Raw genomic sequence first — 26,091 nt, forward strand, 5'->3', positions numbered from 1 at the left:
GAGTTCTGCAGAGGAGACAGGAGACTTCTCCCAGTTTGGGCCCCTGAGGTAGGGAGTCAGAATTTTGTTTATAAACAGAGTGATTAACAGGTGATTAAGATAAGAAAGGGCCTTTAGGATGTTTCCTACAGTTAAATGTTCTAAGCTTGATGAACTGCAAAAGGTAAGTAGCCTAAATGCTAGAAAGTAATTGTAGATTTTTCTATTATTGTTGCAATTGTTGGATTCAAGAGGTGGTAACCAAGGCCTTGTCCACATGGGCACTTTACAGCACTGCAAAACTTTCTCACTCGGGTGTGAAAAAAGGCCCCATGAGCGCTGCAAGTTTCAGCGCTGTAAGGCGCCAGTGTAGACGTGCACCAGCGCCGGGAGCTGTGCCCCTCGTGGAGGTGGGTTTTTTACAGCTCTGGGAGAGCTCCCTCCCAGCGCTGTGCCGCGACTACACAGCCACGTGGCAGCGCTTTAACGTTGCTAACGAAGACATACCTAAGTTAGTACTATCTTCTTTGAGAAGAGAACTGATTTTTTAGACAAAGGAAATGTAGTAGATCTAATCTCCCTGAATGTCAGGAAGGCATTTGATACAAATTTTACATGAGAAATTATTAGTTACATTGGAGAAGATGTGGATTAATATGAGAACTGAAAGATGGATAACGAAGTGGTAAAAGGGGAGACAACAATAGGTCACACTGAAAGGTGAACTGTCAGGCTGGAGGGAGGTTACTAGTAGAGTTCCTCAGGGTCAGTCTTGGGACCAACCTTATTTAACATTTTTATTACTGACCTTGGCACAAAAAGTGGGAGTGTTCTAATAAAATTTGCAGATGACACAATGTTGGGAGGTATTGCCAATATGGAGGAGGACCGGAATATCATACAAGAAAATCTGGATGACATTGTAAACTGGAGTAATAGAAATGGGATGATATTTAACAGTGCAAAGTCATGCATTTAGGGACTAACAATAAGAATTTTTGCTATAAGCTGGGGACTCATCAGTTGGAAACGACAGAGGAGGAGAAAGACCTGGGTGTCTTGGTTGATCCCAGAATGACTATGAGTCGTCAATGTGATGTGGCCGTGAAGAGGCTAATGCAGTCCTCGGGTGCATCAGGCGAGGTATTTCCAGTAGGGATAAGGAGGCGTTAGTACCGTTATGCAAGGCACTGGTGAGACCTCACCTGGAATAGTGTGTGCAGTTCTGGTCTCCCATGTTTAAGAAAGATGAATTCACACTGGAACAGGTGAAGAGAAGGGCTACAGGGATGATCTGAGGAATGGAAAACCTACCTTATCCGATGAAGTGAGCTGTAGCTCACGAAAGCTTATGCTCTAATAAATGTGTTAGTCTCTAAGGTGCCACAAGTACTCCTGTTCTTTCTACCTTAGGAGAGGAGACTCAAAGAGCTTGGCTTGGTTAGCCTAACCAAACGAAGGCTGAGGGGAGATCTGATCACTCTCTATAAATACATCAGAGGGATAAATATCAGGAAGTATATATATAAGAAACTGGAGTTCAGTTAAGTGTCAATGTGGACACAAGAACAAATGGCTATAAACTGCTTTAGGCTTGAAACTAGGTGAAGGTTTCTAACCATCAGAGGAGTGAAGTTCTGGAGCAGCCTCCCAAGGGGAGCAGTGGGGGCAAAAACCCTAACTGGCTTCAAGACTGAGCTTGATAAGTTTATGGAGGGATGTTATGACAGGACTGCCTACAATGGCATGTGGCCCATCGGTGACAGCCAGTAGCAAAAATCCCCAATGGCTGGAGATGGGACACTAGATGGGGAGGGCTCTGAGTTACTACAGCGCCCTCCCCAGGTACGGCCCCGTTGGCTTGACTGGAGCCTGCCCCCCAAATATAAAAGTCCAACTACACCTATGCTGGTTAATTCCTCTCCCTGTTAACAGATGATGGTTGGGTTCAGCTGAAATCAGGTCTTTTGGAGTAAAGAGACTGACTGGAAAGAGACTGCATCAGTGAGCAGGGGGAAGCAGGCTCTGACAGGGCTAGCGGGTTGTAAACTTGTTCCCCTGCTTCGTGTCTTTCAGGCGGAGGAAACAGGAACCGTTCACAGGAAGTAGCTCCAAGGTGCAGGGATTCCTCAGCCAGACATGGAACCAGCCGGCGCTCTGGAGGATGTGTGCGTCCTAGTGGAGTACGAGTTTGAGTACGTGGCTAAGGACGGGACGCTCATTTCCATAAAGCCCAACGAGCGGTACGTCCTGTTGAGAAGAACAAATGATCACTGGTGGCATGTTAAAAAAAGCAAGGACGCCCGGCCGTTCTACATCCCGGCAAAGTATGTGAAGGAGCTGCCCCCAGTCACCCGGCCCACCAGTGTGTTTGAGCTTCCTCCAGAGACCCCTGGAGAGCTGGTCTCCAGGGATGCCATGGAGACAACTGTCCTACAGCCAGCCAGAGCTGGCCAGGACCAGCCTTTGGCATACGAGTACAAATTCCTGAGCACTGCTCAGCAGGAAGAGCAGCACAAAGTGGATGCCAATGAATGCGACACTGACTTGGGGGCTAGGTCACTGTGCTCAGGGTCTGGAACTTTGGGGCCTGCTTGCAAAGACGCCAGCTTCGAAGGCGAGACCCTGACTCGAGCTGTAGGAGAGGGGAAAGACTCCCCTCCGGTGCTGAGCTCATTTCACAACCCTCACTATGCAAAGAGGAGCAGCCGCTCTCCGGCGCTGCACATCACCCCCATCGAGCACATGCGCCCGACGCAGTCCCTGGAGGACCTGGCCAGGGTCACCCCCAACCCCCGACTTAGCGTTGGTCACACGGGGTCACGCAGGGCGGGGACCGCAGCGGGCTCTTTGCTTTCCCCGCAGCCTCTCAGCAAGAGCCAATCTGAGGACATTTATGAATCCATCAGGGACCTGGAGAGACAGGAGAAGGCAGGTCCGTGGGCAGAGTCCAGCCGGCCAGCTCAGGTGAGTAGCACAGCTTCCTTCTGGGCTGCAAAACGGAACTCGTGGGTCCCTAGGCTGACTCAGCCACCTGGGGCAAGTGCCCCCCCCCCGCCCCAGGGTTCCCTCATTGACAGGGTGGGGGGGCAAGGAATATGCTGCTAATTTCAGGACTATTACCCACCTGGAGCGCCTCAGAGAAAAGGCGCCGACGACGAGCAAAGTGCTGCCGTGATCACACCTGCTTTGTGCTCCCGTCTGCGGTGCTTCTGCAGGGCGATGAGGAGACCCTTGGAAGGGCTGGTCTGGGGGTTTTAAGGGGCTTTTCTGGCCTTTCTTTATTTTTTTCAGCCCTGTGTCTGTCTGGTCTGTTTAAGGCCCAGTCCTGTAGCTTGTCCTAGGCAATCAGCTTCCTAGCTCCACGCAGCGCCCCGGCTGGCGAGGCTGAATAGCTGAGCTGGAAGGACACCAGCTCAACATGTTCTGCCTGCAGAGCTTGTACCGGGGGGCAGAATATCCTAGTATTTCCCTTCAACATCTCCGAGGAGTGCTCTGCCATTGCGGGGCGCGACCCAGGCCAGCAAGGGGCTACGGCAGCCCTGCCCTGCAACCTGGGGCGCCTCACAGAGCTTCGCTGCCATAGCTCCCACCCGGGCCACTCACAAACAGCGTGCGGGTCACACCCCAAGTGTGTGTCTGTAGCCACAGCCCTGGTCCAGCAGCTCCGGCCTCAGCAGACTGTCAGCAAACACCAGCCACAGTCTGGCTTCCAGCAGCCTTTGGTTACTACTCGCAGGGTGACCCCAACACGCTCCCGGTCCTGAATCCCCCCCCCCCCCAAGTGTTTTCTGCACTGGCCAGCCCTCTCCTGGGTAGTCCAGATACCCTAGGTCTGTTGCGCCTCTAAGGAGATCAGTGCATTGGTCTGCCACCCGAAACGGAGTTACCCCCACAATTCCCATCACTGGCTTCGTGTTAATTAAAGACTAAAACAAGTTGTGTGACTTACACAGAGAGAGACTTGAAGTGAGTGCAGGTCAGAAATAGTCACAAGAAAAACAAAGATAAACCGCTTCTGAAACTGAGCAAACTCGGCCTGGTTCAAGGTGAAGTCCCTTGCCGCGTGTGTCTCGTAGCGCTGCTGACCCAGCTCTCAGGCCGCGATCTGCTCCCAGAGGCCACGGCTGCTTGTTGCGTTGGCTGAGGCGAAAAGAGAGAGATGGGTGGGCTGCAGCTGCCCCTCACTTTTACAGTCACCCTGGGACATGGCTTTTCCCGAGAGTGACCCCTGGATAAAGTTCTTTGCAGCTGAGAGCAAAGAGGCATGGAGCTGGGGGGCGAGAGGGTCCATGCTGCTGCTTGCTAAGATGCAGAGCTGGTGTCCCTGCCCCTCTCCTTGCCAAAGAACGGCCACTTGGCAGGTGATGGCCCATCAGCTCTGATGGCACCTGGCTAGAGGCGTCAGCTTGTGCTTTGTCTTTGAGAAACAGGGTCACCCCTCCCCGGACTCGTCTGGCAAACACCCCTCAGTCCTGATTTCATCGCATGGTCCGAACTTTGCATGTAATGTTGCTGCACACGTTGCACCATGGTGTTACTGGCCAGCGAGTTCTTAATCTTCAAACGATGCCTCCCAACAGTGGCGTAGCTAGGAGTGGAAATGGGGGTGGATGGGCAATGACAGACTGTGCTAACTCACTTTCTCCCCCGATGCCCTCTTCCTCGCCCTGGTGCCCGAGACAGGGCTTCACCTGCCGAGCTGGTCAGGTGCATGGGGCGACTCAGACAACGGCAGGGCAGAGTGGCTGGAGCGTAGCTTTCTGCTGGGCAGGCGCAGAGCTCCATCCTGGCTTTCTGGTGCCCGAGTGATGCTCCAGGCCGCTGTGGGAGTACCACGCCCCTGCTCAGATTTGGGTGGGCCTGGGTGCTCAGTGGGTGGGCTGCAGACCATCCAGGCCCACCCGTGCTACGCCCCTGCCTCACTAGGTGTGTTTTGTACAAAGATCATCACAACAGTGTAGAGCAGTGGTCCACAAACTTTTTACCTCGTGCCCCCCCTTACCCCTGTCTGTGCCCTCCCACCCCCCAGAGCCAGGGCTGCGGCTCCAGGAGGAGGGGACACAGACGGGTAAGGGGGCTGAGGCTGGTGCCACAGCTGGGGTCAGGCACGGAGCCCTGGGCACAGGGCCAGCAGCCAGGGTTGGGAGCAAAGCCCTCAGCGCGTGGCCAGCAACAAAGCCCTGGGTGTGGGGCTGGCAGCCAGGACCCCAGGTGCGGGGCCAGGAGCAGACCTAGGTGGTGCTCCTTCGCCGCCCCCCCATGGGGGCTGGCCCGGGCCCCAGTCACGCCCCCCTGAATGGTCCTCGTAGGACAGCTCCTCAGCCTGGGGCATTCCCAGAGGTTGCTCTGATCTCACAGTCCCAAAACCAAGCAAAGTTGGATAGAAAATAACTTGTTTCAGAGTAACAGCCGTGTTAGTTTGTATTCGCAAAAAGAAAAGGAGGACTTGTGGCACCTTAGAGACTAACCAATTTATTTGAGCATAAGCTTTCGTGAGCTACAGCTCACTTCATCGGATGCATACTGTGGAAAATACAGAAGATGTTTGTTTTTATACACACAAATCATGAAAAAATGGGTGTTTATCACTACAAAAGGTTTTCTCTCCCCCCACCCCACTCTCCTGTTGGTAATAGCTTATCTAAAGTGATCACTCTCCTTGCAATGTGTATGATAATCAAGGTGGGCCATTTCCAGCACAAATCCAGGGTTTAACAAGAACGTCGGGGGGGGGGGGGTGATATTAGGAAAACAAGGGGAAATAGGTTACCTTGCATAATGACTTAGCCACTCCCAGTCTCTATTCAAGCCTAAGTTAATTGTACCCAGTTTGCAAATTAATTCCAATTCAGCAGTCTCTCGTTGGAGTCTGTTTTTGAAGTCTTTTTGTTGTAATACTGAGACTTTTAGGTCTGTAATGGAGTGACCAGAGAGATTGAAGTGTTCTCCGACTGGTTTATGAATGTTATAATTCTTGACATCTGATTTGTGTCCATTTATTCTTTTACATAGAGACTGTCCAGTTTGACCAATGTACATGGCATTGCTAGAGAGATTGAAGTGTAGTCAAACTGGACAGTCTCTATGTAAAAGAATAAATGGACACAAATCGGATGTCAAGAATTATAACATTCATAAACCAGTCGGAGAACACTTCAATCTCTCTGGTCACGCAATTACAGAGCTAAAAGTCTCAGTATTACAACAAAAAGACTTCAAAAACAGACTCCAGCGAGAGACTGCTGAATTGGAATTCATTTGCAAATTGGATACAATTAACTTAGGCTTGAATAGAGACTGGGAGTGGCTAAATCATTATGCAAGGTAACCTATTTCCCCTTGTTTTCCTAATCGCGCCCCCCTCCCCCCCCCCAGACGTTTTTGTTAAACCCTGGATTTGTGCTGGAAATGGCCCACCTTGATTATCATACACATTGTAAGGAGAGTGATCACTTTAGATAAGCTATTACCAGCAGGAGAGTGGGGTGGGGGGAGAGAAAACCTTTTGTAGTGATAAACACCCATTTTTTCATGATTTGTGTGTATAAAAACGAACATCTTCTGTATTTTCCACAGTATGCATCCGATGAAGTGAGCTGTAGCTCACGAAAGCTTATGCTCAAATAAATTGGTTAGTCTCTAAGGTGCCACAAGTCCTCCTTTTCTTTTTAGAAAATAACTTGAGTTCGGAGTCTTCCTACCCCTTTCACAGCAGCATTTCTACTGCCAGTGCTTCACACGCACTAATGCTGAGTGACTGTTGTGGGGAAACCTGAATTTCAGGCCCTGCCTGCCTTTCCAGCGCTGGAATTCTCTGACAACTGTGCTGTGGCATTAATACTTGGGCTTTTGCATTATTGTTTGGGAAGTTAGAGACAGCCCTGATCGGCTGTGACCTTTGGACACGTCACTTCCTTGCCCTGTGGCTCAGTTTCCCCATCGGTAAAGGGAGGTTAATGATACTTTCTGGTGCCTTTGCAAAGTGCTTGGTGATCTCTGGGTGGAAGCCTGGTGTCAGAGCTAGAACCCTCATGCTGCCTTGTTTAGTTATCAAATTCTCTCCGCCTGTCTGTGCTCACAGAGCGGCAAGGGACCAGCAGGGGCCGCTGTGACTCTGAGCGTTCTGCAGCGGGGTCCCTTGGGTTAACGCTCCCCCTCTCCTGCCCCGGGAGCCTGGCTGCCTTTTCAGCTGCAGCTTGTGGCTCATCAAATCAGCAAACGCGTTCAATTCCAGAAACTGCTGCAGCTCGTGGGGCAGTTTGAAGCTGCCGTATTTTCTCCAGACTCTTGCTCTCCTCTTAGTTCTTGAGGAAGTGGCTAGTAGCAACTCCCAGGTCAGCTTTAGAAACTACCCCGGCAGCATTTCCCATGCCAGGCATTCAGAGAGCGACAGCCAGGCTCCAAGCCGCGGGCGAGGGCCGTGAAAGCTGTCCGGTTTGGGTTCCGTTCCTTTGTCTCCCGGTTTCTGAGCTCACAAGCGGCTCAGTGTCCCACTTTTCCCGACAAGGCTAAGAGCTAGGTGCTCACTGTCTGTCTAATGCTGAGATTCTGCAGAATCATCAGGCTCCAGGAGCTGGTGATTTAGTAAAAAATACTAAATATTGTGAGACTGATAAAATCACCAGCAATGGGGGGACACTGGAGAACTAGGGTGACCACCTTTTCAAAAGGCAAAGTGGAACACATGCAGGAGCCCGCCCCACTCAGTGGCCACCCCGCCCTGCTCCTCCTCTTCCCCCTGAGGCCCTGCCCCCCAGCCAGGGCAAAAACCGGTGCTGGGCCATGGTAAGAGCTGCCCAGGGAGCCCGGGCTGCTATGGGGAACCCCAGATGCTTGGTGGCACAGACACCGACTCCATCAGCCACCTGCCAATCAGCTGTTCAGTGGCCCCTGTCGATCAGCTGTTCGGCAGTGGGTGGGAGGGGGCGGAGCAGGGGCGGGAAGAGGTGGAGCGGGGGTGGGGCACTGGAGGGAGGGGGCGGAGCAGGGGCGGGAAGAGGTGGAGTGGGGGTGGGGCACTGGAGGGAGGGGGCGGAGCAGGGGCAGGAAGAGGTGGAGCGGGGGTGGGGCACTGGAGGGAGGGGGCGGAGCAGGGGCGGGAAGAGGTGGAGCCAGGGCAGAGTGCTTTTGGGGAGGGGGTGGAGTGGGAAGAGAGTCAGGGTGATGATGGGGCCTGGGGGGAAGGGGCGGAGAGGGGGCAGGGTGGGGGGTGTGGAGCACTCACCCAGAAAAATGGAAGCTGGCACCTGTGGGTGGAGGGTCTGAGCTCCCCACAGCGGCCCAGGCTCCGTGGGGGGCTCTTACCATGGCCCAGCTCCGGCTTTCAGCCTGGCCAGGGGAAGGGCCTCAGTGGAAGAGGAGGAGAAGGGGCAGGGCCTCGTGGTGAGGGGGGCTAAGGCCACTTAAGCCCCCAACCTGGAAGAGGCTGGTCCCACCCCGGGGCCTCGGAAAGGCACCAAGCGGCGCCCCAAGGAATCCGGGACAAATGCTCTCCTGGAATCATTCCGCCGGGGACCAGGACTTGAACTCCACATTTTTGGAACTGTTCCACCCAATGAGGGGCAGATGGTCAGCCAGGGAGACTCCCATTTTCCAGCCAGCTCTGCCACTTCCCATCATAGTTACGGTGGTGTAACGCTTCCCTGATGACCCTGTGCAGTGCAGCTCTGCAGCCCATTTGCATCAGCTAGCCTGGTGTGAAGGGCTGTGGGGTGGGGGGACCCCCCTGGAATGCCCCCAGCACAGAGACCCTCTAGGCCCAGGCCTGGAACCAGTGCTGGGCTCCCTCCACAACTGACCAAAGTGCAGGGGGCATTGCGGGGATGGGCGGGGATGCCGGGGCAGGGAAGGAGCTGCACCCTCAGAGTCATTGCGGCAGCTGCTGGCTAGGGGACCAGCCTCCCCTTGTCCCAGCACCAGCCAGCGGGTGGATCCAGCTCGGTTTCCAGGGGGTTGTACAGTGTAAGGACGCAGCCAGGCTTGGCTTAGGCCACAGAGTCTGCTGGGGATCGACTGGCCTATCTACTGTCAGCATAACAGTCGCTGCCCTGTCCTGGCGCTCGCCTGCCCCATCTGCTGTCCAAACGCCCAATTCCCCGCCATCGCCTCCTGACGGGGAGCCAGCCAGGGCCCCACCGGCTGCCAGGGAAAGGGGGGCACCCTGCAGTGGCTGAGCGGGGGTGGTTGGGTTGTTGGACTCCACCCCCTGGGCACGCTGGCCCTCTGGGCTGCCAGCTACAGCACATCAGCCCTTGGTGGGACTTGTGCCCCTGCTTCTCTGCTCCTGCTAGAGGGCAGCCCCATAGCGATGGGAGGACCTTGCCTGGGGTACGGCTGGACTCTTAGCGTCTAAGGGCACGTCTTCCCTGGCAACGATAAAGCGCTGCCGTGGCCGCACTTTAACGTGGCTTGTGTCGTTGCGGCAGAGCGCTGGGACAGCTCTCTAAAAAACCACCTCCACGAGGGGAATAGCTACCGGCGCTGGGAGCGCGGCTACCGGCGCTGGGAGCGCGGCGTCCGGCGCTGGAAACACGGCTACCGGCGCTGGGAACGCGGCTACAGGCGCTGGGAACGCGGCTACCGGCGCTGGGAGCGCGGCGTCCGGCACTGGAAACGCGGCTACCGGCGCTGGGAACGCGGCTACCGGCGCTGGGAGCGCGGCGTCCGGCGCTGGGAACGCGGCTACCGGCGCTGGGAGCGCGGCTACCGGCGCTGGGAGCGCGGCGTCCGGCGCTGGAAACGCGGCTACCGGCGCTGGGAGCGCGGCTACCGGCGCTGGGAGCGCGGCGTCCGGCGCTGGAAACGCGGCTACCGACGCTGGGAGCGCGGCGTCCGGCGCTGGGAGCGTGGCTACCGGCGCTGGGAGCGTGGCTACCGGCGCTGGGAACGTGGCTACAGGCGCTGGGAGCGCGGCTACTGGCGCTGGGAGCGCGGCTACAGGTGCTGGTGCACAGTCTATACTGACACGTTACAGCGCTTGCTGCGCTCAGCGGGTGTCTTTTCACACCCCTGAGCGAGACCCTTGCAACACTGTAAAGTGCCCATGCAGACAAGCCCTAAGGCTCGAAGGCATTAGATCATCGTTAGAGCATCGCGTCTGACCTCCTGGAGAGCAAAGGCCTTCACCCCCTTACTCCTGTGCTTGTATTTGGCTAAAGTGGCTTCCAGAAAGGCGTCTAGCCTGGCTTTGGAGACATCAAGAGATGAGGAATCCACTCCCCACCCCGCAGCCCCAGGAGTTTGTTCCAGGGTTTTAATTCCCCTCCCTGGTAAACATTTGTGCCGAATTTCTAATGTGACTTTTTCTGGCTTCAGCTTCCATCCCCAGGGTCTTGTTCTGCCTTTTCCCTGCTCGGATAACGGGCCCTTTACCTCCCTCCTCACTCTGTGGAGGCATTTACACATGGCACCTCGCAATCTGCTTTGCAATGAGCTAAATAGACCAAGCTCCTTATGACTCTTCTGTGAGGCGTCTTCTCTCGCCCGCCAGTCGTCCTGGTGCCTTCTCTCGGCACCAGGGGCGCCGGAACGGGGCGGGCCAGCAGGCCATGGCCCCATCACTTTTAAAAGCCCAGAGTGCCGGGGCTCTGAGCTGCCAGGCCCAGAGGTGCTGGGGCCCCGCCCTGGCACAAATTAAGCCCTGGGTAAAAGACTGATATCACTTAGGTGCCTGCTGGGCACTTGGCTGGGAGACCTGGACTTTGCGGGTGCTGAGACAGTTTCAGTGGCCGAGTTTGGGAGCCACGCAAGTTTGAGTTGCTGGGATCCCTGTGAAGGACTCCGGCTTGGAAAGGTCGTGAGGCCCAGAGGAGGGAGCTGTTTGCTGTGATTCAGGGTGCAGGGCGGGGCGGCTCTCCTTCCCTTTGCTTGCTGCTTGCTGCTCCCGGGGGCAGGTTGGGCGGGGTGGGTGGATGCAGCCTGCCAGATGTTAGGCCATGGTGCTTTTCACATTCAGCCCCTCCCCAAGGCGCTCCGGGACTCTGTGCCTGGCACTGACGCTGCTGGTGGCTGGAGAGACGGGGAGAAATTCCAGCGCCGGTAATGGGGTTTCGGCATTGCTGCTTCACTCGGCCTGCCTGAAAGGGCCATGTCTTCTTCCTGGCCCGAGAGCAAGTCTCCCCCCGCCCCGTGCAGAGGGTCATGCCCATAATGGTCCCTTCTGACCTGCAAATCAATGAGCCGCGAAGGGTCAGGCCATCATTTCCACCTTTCCCTCCCGGGGGCGTTGGCCTAAACGCCACTAACTTGTGCAGCAGCCTCCAGTTCGTCCCTTGCAGCCGCTAACGCAGGTTTCAAACTGGTTCTGTGGCTTGCCGTGAAGCCGTCGTGCGTAAGTCAATAAAGACAAAGCCGGGGACAAGCTGTCCTGCTCTGGAGTAGCGCAGCCGGTGTGGGGAGTGTTATACAAAAGCTGACTAAGCTGGGAGCCAGGCCAGCTTGCCGGACCCTTCTCATTCAAACCCTGTTGTCAGCCACATGGTACTTTCTGACTGTTGTTCCATTCGTTCAGGCCTGGCTGCTCCTGCAGGGGAATGTTCGCTCCTGAGTGTTTCTAGCCGATGGGATTTTTTTTCTTGGTTCCGTGTTTTTTGAGCAGGAGAATGAGGGGGAGATTCTCTCTGTCTCTCCCATAAACAATCAAGTCTCGCAGTGCTCGTTCAAACACCTCTAGCACTGGAGGGCTCGAGGCATGATTGCAGTGCAAATAAATGACTAAACGTATTAAATAATAAAAACATATTTATCTACGGTACTTCTAAGGGCCTCCTCACTGGAGTTATTGCGCCCCTCACAGTCTTTAATGTGTTTATTAGTAGGTATTTATTTGGGCTTCAAAGAAAGAGTTCCAGAATGCTGTTTCATCAAAGCCACATTGTTTAGTGGAAATGTATCAAGCTTGACAGTTTTCAGGGGAAGGTGTCTGGTCAGAGACAGAGAGAGAGAGCCCTGCAGTGCAACCTTGACCCTTTGGATCTGAAAACTCATGTTCTGATACGTGTCCAAGGTTTGGTTCCAAGGCCAAACAAAAACAGATTTTGAACTCTTGAAAACTGTCGTGAAAGGGATTTGTTGGTCTCTGGCCAGCTTTGAGGATTTGTCTTCACACTCCCATGTGGGATGGGACAGGGCTGTTATCGCCATTGTACAGATGGGAAACTGAGGCACAGAGCGACCAAATGCCTGGCCCAGGAAGTCTGTGAGGAGCAGGGATATAAACCCAGCTCTCCCAAGCCTTTGGATAGTGCTCTGACCACTGGGCCATCCTTCCCCTCTCGCAGTTTAATAATAATAATATTAAAAATACTAAAAACACTCCACCGGTGTCTGGTTGGAAGTCAGGCAGTTTGGCCAACCCTGAGCATTCAGAAATCCTGGGTCAGGACCTCACAAATCATGAGGTTGGCTGAAAAGTCATGAGATTTTTAAAAAAATACAATCAAGTTCGGGTTCTCGTTTCTGAGCCGTCAGGGTCACACTCAGATCACGTTCCCAAGCTGTCCTCTGCATGCAGGAGGGTTAAAAACTTACTTAACAAAAAGAAAAGAGAGAAAGCTGGGAGTCTAACAAGCTAACATGACTCCAGGAGCTGGGGCTTTAAGAGCAACACCAAACATTGTGAGGCTCACAGTACATTGCAAGAGCTGGCGATGGTGTGGGGGCTACTTTGTGCTTGCAGGCTGGTTTTGCTCCTCTCTGAAGCCGCACATGGAGGGAGGCTGAGCTCTCCCGGAGCCCGGTTCCATTGAGTGGTCACTGGCTCGAGCTGCCGAAAACGATGCACCTGGAGCACAGGACAGGAAAACTCCCAGGAAGAACGGATGTGCTATCGGGGCAGGTAACAGAGCCAGGATTCCTACCCCCCAGTCAAGGCAGGGTGGAGAGAGACACCGGGTGACATCAGGCACAGCACTCAGCTGCCAGTCCGAGGGGAGGGGACAGGGTCTCACTGATGGGCCACCAGGGCAGTGGCAGATTAGCCACTGGGCCAGCGGGGCCCATGCCCAGGGCCAGGGTTTCCTTAGCACAAAGGGCTGGGAGCAGGGAGAAGCAGCCTGCGTCTGATCTGAGGCCAGGGGAGCGGGTGGCAGCGGGCGGTGACTGGGGCTTTTCTGCTACAGTCAATAGAAATGTCAGAGTAAAACCTACCAGCTTCTCCCTGGGCACCACCGCTACAGAGCACGACTCCTGCTGGGCCCTGCTGCCTCTTCTCCAGCCCACCCTCGGTTACAGAGACCTGCCCCATGCCAGGGATCTCCTGCAATCAGTTTGCTGCAGCATCGGCACAAATATTCCCCAGCCCCACAAGAACCAGGCCTCAGAATTAAGGGGTGCATTGCACAAGGCTGCCGCAGCACCAAGCTCTTCCCACTTCCCCAGCATTTGGGTCGGGGGGCTCTGAGCCCCCAGAAGGGCGCAGTCAGCGGAAGGCCTGTTGTGTGGTGGAGACCCTACCTCACCCTAAAGGCTTAGGAAGTCAGTTACACCAGAGCTCCGGCTCCCTCGTAAGCCCTGCAAGAGTTTGAGAAGTTGGGTTTGACCCAGAAAGCCTGGCACCGACTCATCTGAAAGACCTCTCTCTCTGCAGCTCCAATCAGAGCAGGGGCAGCGGAGTGGAGCCGTAAGCTTTGGCACTCGCTGCAGAGCCCTTGGATAGAAATAGCTGCCACACTGCAAGGCCATGGGGGACCTGAAAGGGGGCCTTGGCTTCTTCTGAGATCCTGTTGCTTGTGGCAGACGTGTCGATTCATGGTCGAGCGAGGTTTCAAGAGCAGTGTTGTTTCATGGGCGTGGATTACAGGCTATGTCCCCACAGCAGCTGGAGGTGGCTGCGCATGGACTAGCTCAATCAGAACTTAAAACAGCAGTGGGGCAACTCAGGCTAGTCACCCGACGACACCACCAGCTGCGAGCCGAGGTGCGTGCTCAGCTGGCCAGCCCAGGCCGCGGCAGCCATGAGGCTAAGTCAGAGCTAATGCACGTACATCTCCTGGCGCTCGGGGGAGGTCCCGGACCACTGGAAAAAGGCTAATGTAGTGCCCATCTTTAAAAAAGGGAAGGAGGAGGATCCTGGGAACTACAGGCCACTCAGCCTCACCTCAGTCCCTGGAAAAATCATGGAGCAGGTCCTCAAGGAATCAATTCTGAAGCACTTAGAGGAGAGGAAAGTGATCAGGAACAGTCAGCATGGATTCACCAAGGGCAAGTCATGCCTGACGAATCTAATTGCCTTCTATGACGAGATAACTGGCTCTGTGGATGAAGGGAAAGCAGTGGACGTGTTGTTCCTTGACTTTAGCAAAGCTTTTGACACGGTCTCCCACAGTATTCTTGCCAGCAAGTTAAAGAAGTATGGGCTGGATGAATGGACTATAAGGTGGAGAGAAAGTTGGCTAGATTGTCTGGCTCAACGGGTAATGATCAATGGCTCCATGTCTAGTTGGCAGCCGGTGTCAAGTGGAGTGCCCCAAGGGTCGGTCCTGGGGCCGGTTTTGTTCAATATCTTCATAAATGATCTGGAGGATGGGGTGGATTGCACCCTCAGCAAGTTTGCAGATGACACTAAACTGGGAGGAGAGGTAGATACGCTGGAGGGTAGAGATAGGATACAGAGGGACCTAGACAAATTAGAGGATTGGGCCAAAAGAAATCTGATGAGGTTCAACAAGGACAAGTGCAGAGTCCTGCACTTAGGACGGAAGAATCCAATGCACTGCTACAGACTAGGGACTGAGTGGCTCAGCAGCAGTTCTGCAGAAAAGGACCTAGGGGTTACAGTGGACGAGAAGCTGGATATGAGTCAGCAGTGTGCCCTTGTTGCCAAGAAGGCCAATGGCATTTTGGGATGTATAAGTAGGGGCATTGCCAGCAGATCGAGGGACGTGATCGTTCCCCTCTATTTGACATTGGTGAGGCCTCATCTGGAGTACTGTGTCCAGTTTTGGGCCCCACACTACAAGAAGGATGTGGAAAAATTGGAGAGAGTCCAGTGGAGGGCAACACAAATGATTAGGGGACTGGAACACATGACTTATGAGGAGAGGCTGAGGGAACTGGGATTATTTAGTCTGCAGAAGAGAAGAATGAGGGGGGATTTGATAGCTGCTTTCAACTACCTGAAAGGGGGTTCCAAAGAGGATGGATCTAGACTGTTCTCAGTGGTAGCAGATGACAGAATGAGGAGTAATAGTCTCAAGTTGCAGTGGGGGAGGTTTAGGTTGGATATTAGGAAAAACTTTTTCACTAGGAGAGTGGTGAAGCACTGGAATGTGTTACCTAGGGAGGTGGTGGAATCTCTTTCCTTTGAGGTTTTTAAGGTCAGGCTTGACAAAGCCCTGGCTGGGATGATTTAGTTGGGGATCGGCCCTGCTTTGAGCAGGGGGTTGGACTAGATGACCTCCTGAGGTCCCTTCCAACCCTGATATTCTATGGTTCTATGAATCTACCCAAGCCAGGAATTGTAGATGTGCCCTACGGGTCATCAGCTGTGTGTACAAACCTAAAGAAGTAAAAACTAGAGCACAAGAGGCCACACTTTTGTATCTGCCTGCAGAAAAAAGTGCGGTGTGGAATTGCACTGGGAAATAGTTGGTGATGTGTAACTAGACTGTCTCTGTATATGCACCGGGGCAGAGTTAATGTGGCACGACTAGACTTTTCTTCGCCATTCCTCTTGATTTCAGCGTCCTTCTTCAGGCAGCCTGGACGTTCCCTGAACCCAGGGTTTTGTTTATAGTGGAAGATGCATAACACGCATGGGACTGTCATGCACTGCCCTTCTTAAGCCAGAAGTGCTCGCCATAGATGGGGAGCTTTTTATTTCTGTGACATTTCAGGCTGGAAGGTGAGTCTGCAAGGCATTCAGCAAACCTGGCTGGAGGCCAAAACTTGGCAGGAAGCCACACGGTGAGGACTAACACCACACACAAAACACATTGACAGGGAGATTGTGAACTTTTTGCCTATGCATGTCTGTTTTCACTCCTAGATGTCACGCCAAAGGCATGCTAGCCTGTTGTTCACCTGTTTGTACTGCAGATTACCCGCTCATGCCAGTTTTACCTCTTGCCTTGCGCTGATCATGTTCAGGCTTGTTATTCGGGCTATGTCCCTCTTTCTAAAAGACCTGCTAGGCCCTAATAGATACATGTACGTCGCCACTGAGCTGGAATGGTCGTAATTCCTGTTGGATTGTTTTAGTATTATGATTTGTATTGTCATGTTAATCCCTGTGTGATGTGAAGGGCAATAAACTCTGCTGATATAAGGCACCTTTTCCCAGTATAACTCTGTCCACACGATGAGTGGTACTGGTCTGGTATAGCAGCCGTAGTTTATACTGGGTCCACATCTGGCCTAAACGCAGTGTTGTAAAATTTCCTTGTTGGCATTACCCCTCCAGCCGGCAGCGCCATGCGATGCTCTCCGCTTGCCCTCTTGCACTGGTGGTTTTGCACTGCGCTGTATTTACTCTAGGACGTGCCCACCCTGCCAAGCCCGCTGATCGCACGGGCAGAGGAAAAGGTTTTGCCTAGCGCAGGTCAACATTTAACAAAACATTGTCCCTGGAAGTGGGGCTGCATGGCAGCCAGTCAGCTTGGATGGCCTCTTTCTGAGGGGCGAGCAGCAGCGCTGCTGAAACGCTTTGACAATTTTGTGTTGGGTTTTCATTTGTTGTTACATTGAAAATTTTCAGTGTTTCCATTTGGTTTGGGGATTTTCAAGGCTTTTTGCCCTACTTTTCCCACTGGAATGAGAACGGGGGTGGGTCAAGGGGAGGTAAATAGGTGTGATAAAATGGGCAAACGCATTTCACACTTTTTTATTGTTTCCAGCGAGAAGGGGCCAACGTGTGGGAGAGTGGGGGTTCCCAGTGGAGAAGGGGGAAGAGCCCGGAAAGTCCTCAGAACCCACTTGGAAAACCAATGGATTTTTGTTGTTGTTTTTGTTTCCAAAAATCCAAACAAAACACAGGTTAGCAGGTTTCAGAGTAGCAGCCGTGTTAGTCTGTATTCGCAAAAAGAAAAGGAGGACTCGTGGCACCTTAGAGACTAACCAGTTTATCTGAGCATAAGCTTTTGTGAGCTACAGCTCACTTCATCGGATGCAACAGGTTAGCAGGATGTTTTCTTCTGACTTTTCCCAACTGAAGTGAAGCCAGTGGTGCTGCAAAGTTTTGATAGTTCAACCTTTCATCTAGCATCAGGACAAAACATGTGGGAATGTTGCAATTTACTGGGGACGAAGATTCCATTTCTCAACTGGCTCTGGTTTATCCCTGTGTCCAGGGAAACCCCGGCTGTTCTTTTGATGGTGGGCTCCAGGTCCAGTGTGGGGCGGTTCCATATGAGACCATACCATGATGGGTGGGATTAGGAAGTAGCACTGGTGGGCCTTGAGGGATTGGGGGACAGGGGAGAGGGGCAATCTCACTTTGATGCCTCTGGCTGGCTGTGAGCTCTCAGGCATGGAGCGAAGCTCGGGCAGTGGGTGAGAAAGCAGAGACTATGGGGGGCAGTGGGACACTAGAAGGGCTGTGCCCTATCCAGCTGCTCCCTGACAGGAGAAGGAGGAACGTCCCCCTGGGGTGTTAGGGAAATGAATCTTCTCTCACTGTGGGAAGGGGGCCAGTGGGTCTCTGCCCCTAGAACAGCTCCTGAGAAGGCAGGAAGAATCCCCAGGGCAGGGAGGTTGTCATCTGTGAGGACAGAAGATTGGAGGCACCTGAGACAGACAGGAGGGGTCTACACTGCAATTGAACACCGCGGCTGTTCAGTTAATAGCGGTGTTGACGTTTGGGCTCAGGCTGGAACTGGGACTCTGGGCCCCCGTGAGAGGGGAGGGTCCCCGAGGACTGGAGAAGGGCAAACGTAATGCCTGTCTTTACATGGGGGAACAAAGAGGAACTATAGACCAGTCAGCCTAACTTTGCTGCCTGGAAAGATACTGCAACAAGTGATTAAACAATCAGTTTGTGAGCACCTAGCAGCTCATAGGGTGCTAGGGAACAGCCAGCATGGATTTGTCGTGGACAGATCATGCCAGACCAACTTAATTTCCTGCTTTGACAGGGTGGCTTGCCTATGGATGGGGGGAAGCAGTAGATGTGAGATATCTTGATTTTAGTAAGCCTTTTGACACTGCCCCACATGACTCTCATAAACAAACTAAAGACATGTGGTCTAGATGAAATCACCATAAGGTGGGTGCACAACTGGTTGAAAGACTGTACTCAGAGTAGTTATCAATGGTTTGCTGTCAAACCGGGAGGGCATATCTAGTGGGGTCCCGGCGGGGGGGAGTGTCAGTCCTGGATCCAGTACTATTCAATATATTCGTTAATGACTTGGAGAGTATGCTTATACAATCTGCAGGTGACACCAAGCTGGCAGGGGTTGTAAGAACTTTAGAGAACAGGATTAGAATTCAAAATGACCTTGACAAATTGGAGAATTGGTCTGAAATCAACAAGATGAAATTCAGTAAAGACAAGTGCAAAATACTGCATTTAGGAAGGAAAAATCACAGGCACAATTTCAAAATCCAGAATAACTGGCTAGATGGTTGTACTGCTGAAAACAATCTGGGGGTGACAGAGGCTCACAAATTGAAGATGAGCCAGCAATCTGATGCAGCTGCAAAGAAGACTAATATCACTCTGAGTTGTATTAAGAGGAATGTCGTGTGTGTAAGACACGGGAGGTAATGGTCCTGCTCTGCTTGGCACTGGTGAGGCCTCAGCTGGTGCATTGTGTTCCGTTCTGGGTGCCACACTAGGAAAAATGTGGACAAAAATGATCAAAGGCTCAGAAAACCTTTGAGGAAAGGTTAAAACAACTGGGCTTGTTTTGTCCTGACAAAAGACAATTGACCTGGGGGCGGGTGGGGAGGACAGGACACCTGATAACTGTCTTCCAATATGTTCAGGGCTGTTATAAAGAGGATGGTGACCAATTGTTTCCATCTCCACTGAAGGTAGGGCAAAGAGTGATGGGTTTGATCTGCAGCAAAGGAAATTTAGGTGAGATATTAGGAAAATCTTTGTGACTCTCAGAGTGGTTAAGCTCTGGAACAGGCTCTGGAGGTTTGGAGTCCCTGTCACTGGTGGTTTTTAAGAACAAGCTGGGCAAATCCCTGTCAGGGAGGGTCGAGGTTTACTTGGTCCTGCCTCAGCGCAGGGGGCTGGACTTGATGACCTCTTGAGGTCCCTTCCAGCCCGAAGCGTCTCTGATTCCCAGGGGAATGGGGTTCCCTACATTTGTCCTAGCTGCAGGAGGGGTATCTAATCCCTCAGCCCCGAACTTAGTTCATCACGCTGAAAAGGCCTCCAGGATGCACAGCCAGTGCTGCCAGGATCCCTAGGGCCCCAGCATGCTGAGAGTAGTGGTCCTGGAAAATCCCAGCAAGTGCTAGCAGACGTGTGACAGCAGTCAGCCCACCAATGCTTCACTTAAGTGCACCGCAGGCTCCCCAAATCAGGGCCCCACTGTTCATCTCAGAAAGGAGAAAGGAGAGGGGACACGCTAAAATAATGACTGGGCTCAAGAAGGGAGCTCGGGAGCCACTGTTCTCCCTCTCTCACAGAACAGGGACAAAGGACTGGTCAATGAAATTAGTCAGTGGGAAATTCAAAACTGATACAAGAAAATGCTTTTTCCACACATAGTGTGATTAGACTGTGGAACTCCCTGCCACATGAAATTGCGGACTCCACGGACTTAAGGAGATTCCGAAAGCGATTGGACATTTCTGTGGATGAGGCTATCCAGCCTTCCAGCATTATCATAACTAATAATCACAAGTTCTGGGAGGGGCATTAAACTGCCAGCTACAAGGCTTCCATCAATCTCTGCCTAGCAGAGAACAGCATGAGACCTGTCAGGGGGGCAGATTATCCCACAGCTGCTACTGTAGGGTTCTTATACCTTCCTGTGGATCCCCCCCTTAGGCTGGGGGGGGGATCTTTTAGCCAGTCAGCGACAGGACACTGGCCTGGCTGACCCTTGGCTTTGATCCAGTCTGGCTGGTCCCATGGCACCGGGTGCTGTACATACACCTCTGCAGTGACTGTCCCTGCCCTCAAGAGTTTATAATCGGAGAGCAGACAAGACAAAGAGCAGGAGTGGAAAGAGGATTTTTTGGGGGTGGGGGATTGATTTGCCGAAGGTCACCCAGAAGTTGTGGCAGATCTGGGACCAGGAGCCAGCTCTCTTGACTCCCCGGCTGGTGCCCTACCCCCTAGACCACACCTGACACAGCTGGTTATCCCATTAAATCAGCCCACTCGCTGCGCTCCGGTGCAAAGGCTGCAGGCGTTCCGCGCGTGCTGCTATAAATAGCACCAGGAGGCGGTGTGTGCCAGATGGCTTGTCAGAGCCTCACCCGCCAAGGCCATCGGCTGCCACAGCCCTGCCAGCCACCCAGAGCCAGCGCGCCGGCTTCCTGCCAACACCGACCGGGCGGCATGAAGCAGCATCTGCAGGAGCCAAGCACGCCTCGGCCCCCTTTCGTGCCAGGCAGAGACCCGTTCAGCCATTCCGCTCGCCCCTAGAGCCAGGACATTCCCAACCATACTGCTGGGAAGCGCACTGCTTTCTGGGACAGCTGGGGAAAAGATCCTTCCAAAAACCCGACCGGGAACTGTGTAAATCAGAACTAAAATCCGCACCGCTCCTGCCCTGCACCACTCCCACCGGGGTCACCGCTCCTCCAGTGTCACTGCTCCTCCCCGCCCCGCTCCCACAGTGTCACCGCTCCCCCAATGTCACCGCTCCTCCCCGCACCACTCCCCCAGTGTCACCACTCCCCCAGTGTCACCGCTCCTCCCGGCACCACTCCCACAGTGTCACCACTCCCCCAGTGTCACCGCTCCCCCAGTGTCACTGCTCCTCCCCGCCCCGCTCCCACAGTGTCACTGCTCCCCCAATGTCACCGCTCCGCCCCGCTCCCCCAGTGTCACCGCTCCTCCCCGCCCCACTCCCACAGTGTCACCGCTCCCCCAATGCCACCGCTCCTCCCCGCACCACTCCCACAGTGTCACCAGTCCCCCAGCGTCACCGCTCCCACCCCGCACCACTCCCCCAGTGTCACCACTCCTCCCCGCCCACTCCCCCAGTGTCACCACTCCTCCTCGCCTGCTCCCCCAGTATCACCGCTCCCCCAGTGTCACCGCTCCTCCCCGCCCACTCCCCCAGTGTCACCGCTCCCCCAGTGTCACCACTCCTCCCCGCCCACTCCCCCAGTGTCACCGCTCCTCCCCGCCCACTCCCCCAGTGTCACCACTCCCCCAGTGTCACCGCTCCTCCCCGCCCACTCCCCCAGTGTCACCACTCCTCCCCGCCCACTCCCCCAGTGTCACCACTCCTCCCCGCCCACTCCCCCAGTGTCACCACTCCCCCAGGGTCACCGCTCCTCCCCGCCCCGCTCCCCCAGTGTCACTGCTCCTCCCCGCCCACTCTCCCAGTGTCACCGCTCCCCCAGTGTCACCGCTCCTCCCCGCCCCGCTCCCCCAGTGTCACTGCTCCTCCCTGCCCACTCTCCCAGTGTCACCGCTCCCCCAGTGTCACCACTCCTCCCCGCCCCGCTCCCCCAGTGTCACCGCTCCCCCAGTGTCACTGCTCCTCCCCGTCCACTCTCCCAGTGTCACCGCTCCCCCAATGTCACCGCTCCGCCCTGCCCACTCCCCCAGTGTCACCGCTCCGCCCCGCATCACTCCCCCAGTGTCACCGCTTCTCCCCGCCCACTCCCCCAGTGTCACCGCTCCTCCCTGCCCGCTCCCCCAGTGTCACCGCTCCCCCAATGTCACCACTACATCCCGCCCACTCCCCCAGTGTCACTGCTCCTCCCCGCCCGCTCCCCCAGTGTCACCGCTCCTCCCCGCACCACTCCCCCAGTGTCACCACTCCCCCAGTGTCACCGCTCCTCCCCGCCCACTCCCCCAGTGTCACCGCTCCCCCAATGTCACCGCTCCTCCCCGCACCACTCCCCCAGTGTCACCACTCCCCCAGTGTCACCGCTCCTCCCGGCACCACTCCCACAGTGTCACCAGTCCCCCAGTGTCACCGCTCCTCCCCGCACCACTCCCCCAGTGTCACCGCTCCTCCAGTGTCACCGCTCCTCCCGGCCCCGCTCCCCCAGTGTCACCGCTCCCCCAGTGTCACTGCTCCTCCCCGCCCCGCTCCCACAGTGTCACCACTCCCCCAGTGTCACCGCTCCTCCAGTGTCACTGCTCCTCCAGTGTCACCGCTCCTCCCCGCCCCACTCCCCCAGTGTCACCGCTCCCCCAATGTCACCGCTCCTCCCCGCCCCACTCCCACAGTGTCACCGCTCCCCCAGTGTCACCGCTCCTCCCCGCACCACTTCCCCAGTGTCACCACTCCCCCAGTGTCACCGCTCCGCCCCGCACCACTCCCCCAGTGTCACCACTCCCCCAGTGTCACCGCTCCTCCCCGCACCACTTTCCCAGGGTCACTGCTCCCCCAATGTCACCACTCCTCCCCGCCCACTCCCCCAGTGTCACCGCTCCTCCCTGCCCGCTCCCCCAGTGTCACCGCTCCCCCAGTGTCACCACTCCTCCCCGCCCACTCCCCCAGTGTCACCACTCCCCCAGGGTCACCACTCCTCCCCGCCCCGCTCCCCCAGTGTCACTGCTCCTCCCTGCCCACTCTCCCAGTGTCACCACTCCTCCCCGCCCCGCTCCCCCAGTGTCACCGCTCCCCCAGTGTCACTGCTCCTCCCCGTCCACTCTCCCAGTGTCACCGCTCCCCCAATGTCACCGCTCCGCCCTGCCCACTCCCCCAGTGTCACCGCTCCGCCCCGCATCACTCCCCCAGTGTCACCGCTTCTCCCCGCCCACTCCCCCAGTGTCACCGCTCCTCCCTGCCCACTCCCCCAGTGTCACCGCTCCGCCCCGCCCCGCTCCCCCAGTGTCACCGCTCCCCCAATGTCACCACTACATCCCGCCCACTCCCCCAGTGTCACTGCTCCTCCCCGCCCGCTCCCCCAGTGTCACCGCTCTGCCCCGCATCGCTCCCCCAGTGTCACCGCTCCTCCCTGCCCACTCCCCCAGTGTCACTGCTCTTCCCTGCCCACTCCCCCAGTGTCACCGCCCCGCACCGCTCCCCCAGTGTCACCGCTCCTCCCTGCCCACTCCCCCAGTGTCACTGCTCCGCCCCGCACCGCTCCCCCAGTGTCACCGCTCCCCCAATGTCACCGCTACATCCCGCCCACTCCCTCAGTGTCACCGCTCCCTTCTGGCCTTAAACTCTATGGCCCAATTCCACAGAGGTATCTGGGCTCCCAACTTCCCTTGATGTCAGTGGACGTTTGGAGCCTAAATGTCCTTGAGGCTGTGGGCCTGTGCCCTAAAGGCCGTTCCATGTCCAGACCTTACAGCCGCAGGGCCCAGATAAGGCCCTAGCAGAGCTACCAGAAGCAGAACAAGGGGCAGGGGTTCAGCAGCTCAGGCTCGGCTTTCGAGGGACCCCAGGTTGCACCTGCTTTTGAAAATCTGGCCTTTGGGACTGGAATCTGCACCACTGATGTCAGCAACAGCTTTACCTCTGGGGCTAAACCCCGGAAGGAAACACAGCTACTCAGCTCATCCTACACCCCCATCCACGGCTAGGAGGAGAAAACACTCCTTGGAACTCCAACTGCCTTCCGCATGGGTCTTCACTCACTGCGTGGCTCCAGGGCGCCATCGGGGTGATGTGTTCCCCGTGAACCTCACACGCGTATTCACAAGGCCAGCTGAACAGCAGGGGAGTGTTAATTAAACAAACCCAAGCTCCAGAGCAGCTCAGAAAACAGGAGCATTTTTCACAAAAAAATAAAATATCTAAAATTGGATCAAAAAGAAAAGGAGGACTTGTGGCACCTTAGAGACTAACCAATTTATTTGAGCATAAGCTTTCATGATGCATCCGATGAAGTGAGCTGTAGCTCATGAAAGCTTATGCTCAGATAAATTGGTTAGTCTCTAAGGTGCCACAAGTCCTCCTTTTCTTTTTGCGGATACAGACTAACACGGCTGCTACTCTGACACCTAAAATTGGATCGTTTTTCACCCACTGCTTAAAAAACACTCAAGCCATGCTGGTGGTGTCTGGCTCTCTGCCCTGGCTCCCACAGTGCAGCAAGAGAGGAGCCTTTAGCACGAGCGTGGGACATCCTGCTTTTAGAACCAACGGTTGCACGTTCAACCTCTGCCAGCAACTGCCTTATTATATTCGTCCAGAAATGGGGGGGGAGGGGGCAGTGGTGATTAGTCAAGCCCCAGCAATTCAGCCAAATTAAAATAGATTCTCAGTAGGGCAGCGTGGGGCACATCTGTGATTTAGGAACCATCCTGCTGCCGCATTTTGATTTAACCCCAAAGCCCTGGTGTGCTCACACTGCTCACAAAAGCTCACACACTTAAACAGTGGCAAGAAGCATATTCCTTCCCTGCCCCGCTCACGCGCCCCCCCCCCATCTTCAATTTCAATTTCTTTAAACAAAAATTCACCCCCAGGAGAAGCCAGAAGTGGATACTGTTGTCCAAAAGGTGAACAACTGGGAAAGATTTAAGCACCCACCGAATCAACTCCCTTTAGGCTCTGCCGGTTTAACAGCCCTATCGCCTAGGTGAGCCGTGTGCTGCGTCACTGGCCACGTGACCCATCGGAGGCAGAGTTTTGAACTTTCATAGCTGACAGGCCAAAGATAGAAAACACCTCGCGTGGTAGCGGCAGGAAGTGGCCGCTCATTGCAGGCCCATAAAGGGATTTCAGGACTCATCAAGCACCTTTGCAATGATGCAGATCTTAGGATGCCTCCTGAGGATTAGCTAATACCCCCGGCCCTCGAGGAGTTGTGCGGCAGTCTGCCGAGGGTGGGGAGTCAGTTCCTAGCTGCTAGGAGCTGGGTCAAAGTCATGCCCCTCCCTGGCTGGGAACTCCTTTCCCCAACCTCTCCCACCCCAGTTCCCAGCAGCAGGGTGCAGTGGGAGGGCAAGCCGGGGTGCAGGGGTGGGGGAAGGTAGCATAGAGCCCAGAGGATCTCTGGAGACAGCACGGTGCCCTGGGTCGGGGGATGTATTGGGTTTATCTTGGAACCGATCTGTTGGTCAGTGAGATGCTGCATGTGTGAGGGCTGGGAATGCCCCATCACTTAGTGGAGGGGGGCAGGGCTGAGACTGAGTTTGGTCACTATCAGCGCTCCCCATGAAGAGCCCATAACCCTCCCCGCTGGCATTGGGGTCCCCCTGTTCTCTGGAGGAGGTCCACTCGTGGCTTAACACATGTTAACAACCAGCACATCTTGGCATCACTAGCAAAAAGATATTTTCACCCCATGCTGACCCGGGCTGCAGCTCCAGCAGCATTAGCATAAACCTGCATTAGCTGGTTCAGGTAACCCCTCCCCGACTGCTTGGGTTTACCTGCTGCACCTACCTTGTGCGCACTAGGAGTGTCACCTCACTTGCATTAGCATGCGCCTGGCACACAGATGCCTTTTTCTCCAGGGCAGACAAGCCTGCTCCCAGCTGTGGTTAGGCATCATGGTAGGAAACATGAAAACAGGATTCAAAGTCCCAGGGCCGAGATCCTCACGGCCTCAGGTTTGGGGTTTTTAACCTGACACCCCGAGAGGGGCCCTGTTAGCAGACAGGGGCCAGGCCCAGCCTTTGAAAGTCAGGGCCCTTTAATGTGCCTCACATTGGGAGCCCGAATTCACTAGTCACTTCTGCAAACGTCAGCCCTTGTGCTGCTGAGCCCCTGCAGGCCAGGCTGTGTCCTCAAGGGGGCGGGGAATGGGGGAATTGAATTGAGGAGAGAGGTTCTGCTTCCTAATGCTTTGGACCCAAACTCCACTAGCAGGTGGGGCCGTGCTGAGAGACTCCCCCCTCCCGCAGGGACAGAGATGCTGCAGGCTCCGCACACCAAGGGCATAAGACAGACCTGATTTCCTCACCTTTCTGGATTTTGCTGAACTGCTCTGGCTAGAACGGCCTCCCCGCCCTACAAACAGATGGCCACAGACTCCAGAGCAGACCTAGCCTCTTGCATTACCAGGAACGTTACCTAGGGAAGGGTCCCGCAGACTCCCTCCAAGGGCTTGGTCTCTTTA

The 26,091-nt window shown here is 55.1% G+C and overlaps 1 protein-coding gene across 1 annotated transcript in view; it reads left to right on the forward strand.

The window, feature by feature from the left end:
* The window catches only part of ARHGAP27 (Rho GTPase activating protein 27), a 79,615-nt gene that overhangs the window by 11,861 nt on the left and 41,663 nt on the right, over nucleotides 1-26,091 (forward strand). Inside the window, exon 2 of the mRNA XM_074940418.1 lies at nucleotides 2,056-2,946. Within this exon, the coding sequence (XP_074796519.1) occupies nucleotides 2,119-2,946 (828 nt within the window). The 5' untranslated portion in view covers nucleotides 2,056-2,118. The remainder of the gene's footprint in view (nucleotides 1-2,055; nucleotides 2,947-26,091) is intronic.

This window comes from Natator depressus, chromosome 27 (assembly GCF_965152275.1).
Source record: "Natator depressus isolate rNatDep1 chromosome 27, rNatDep2.hap1, whole genome shotgun sequence".
In the NCBI taxonomy this organism is placed as follows: domain Eukaryota; kingdom Metazoa; phylum Chordata; order Testudines; family Cheloniidae; genus Natator; species Natator depressus.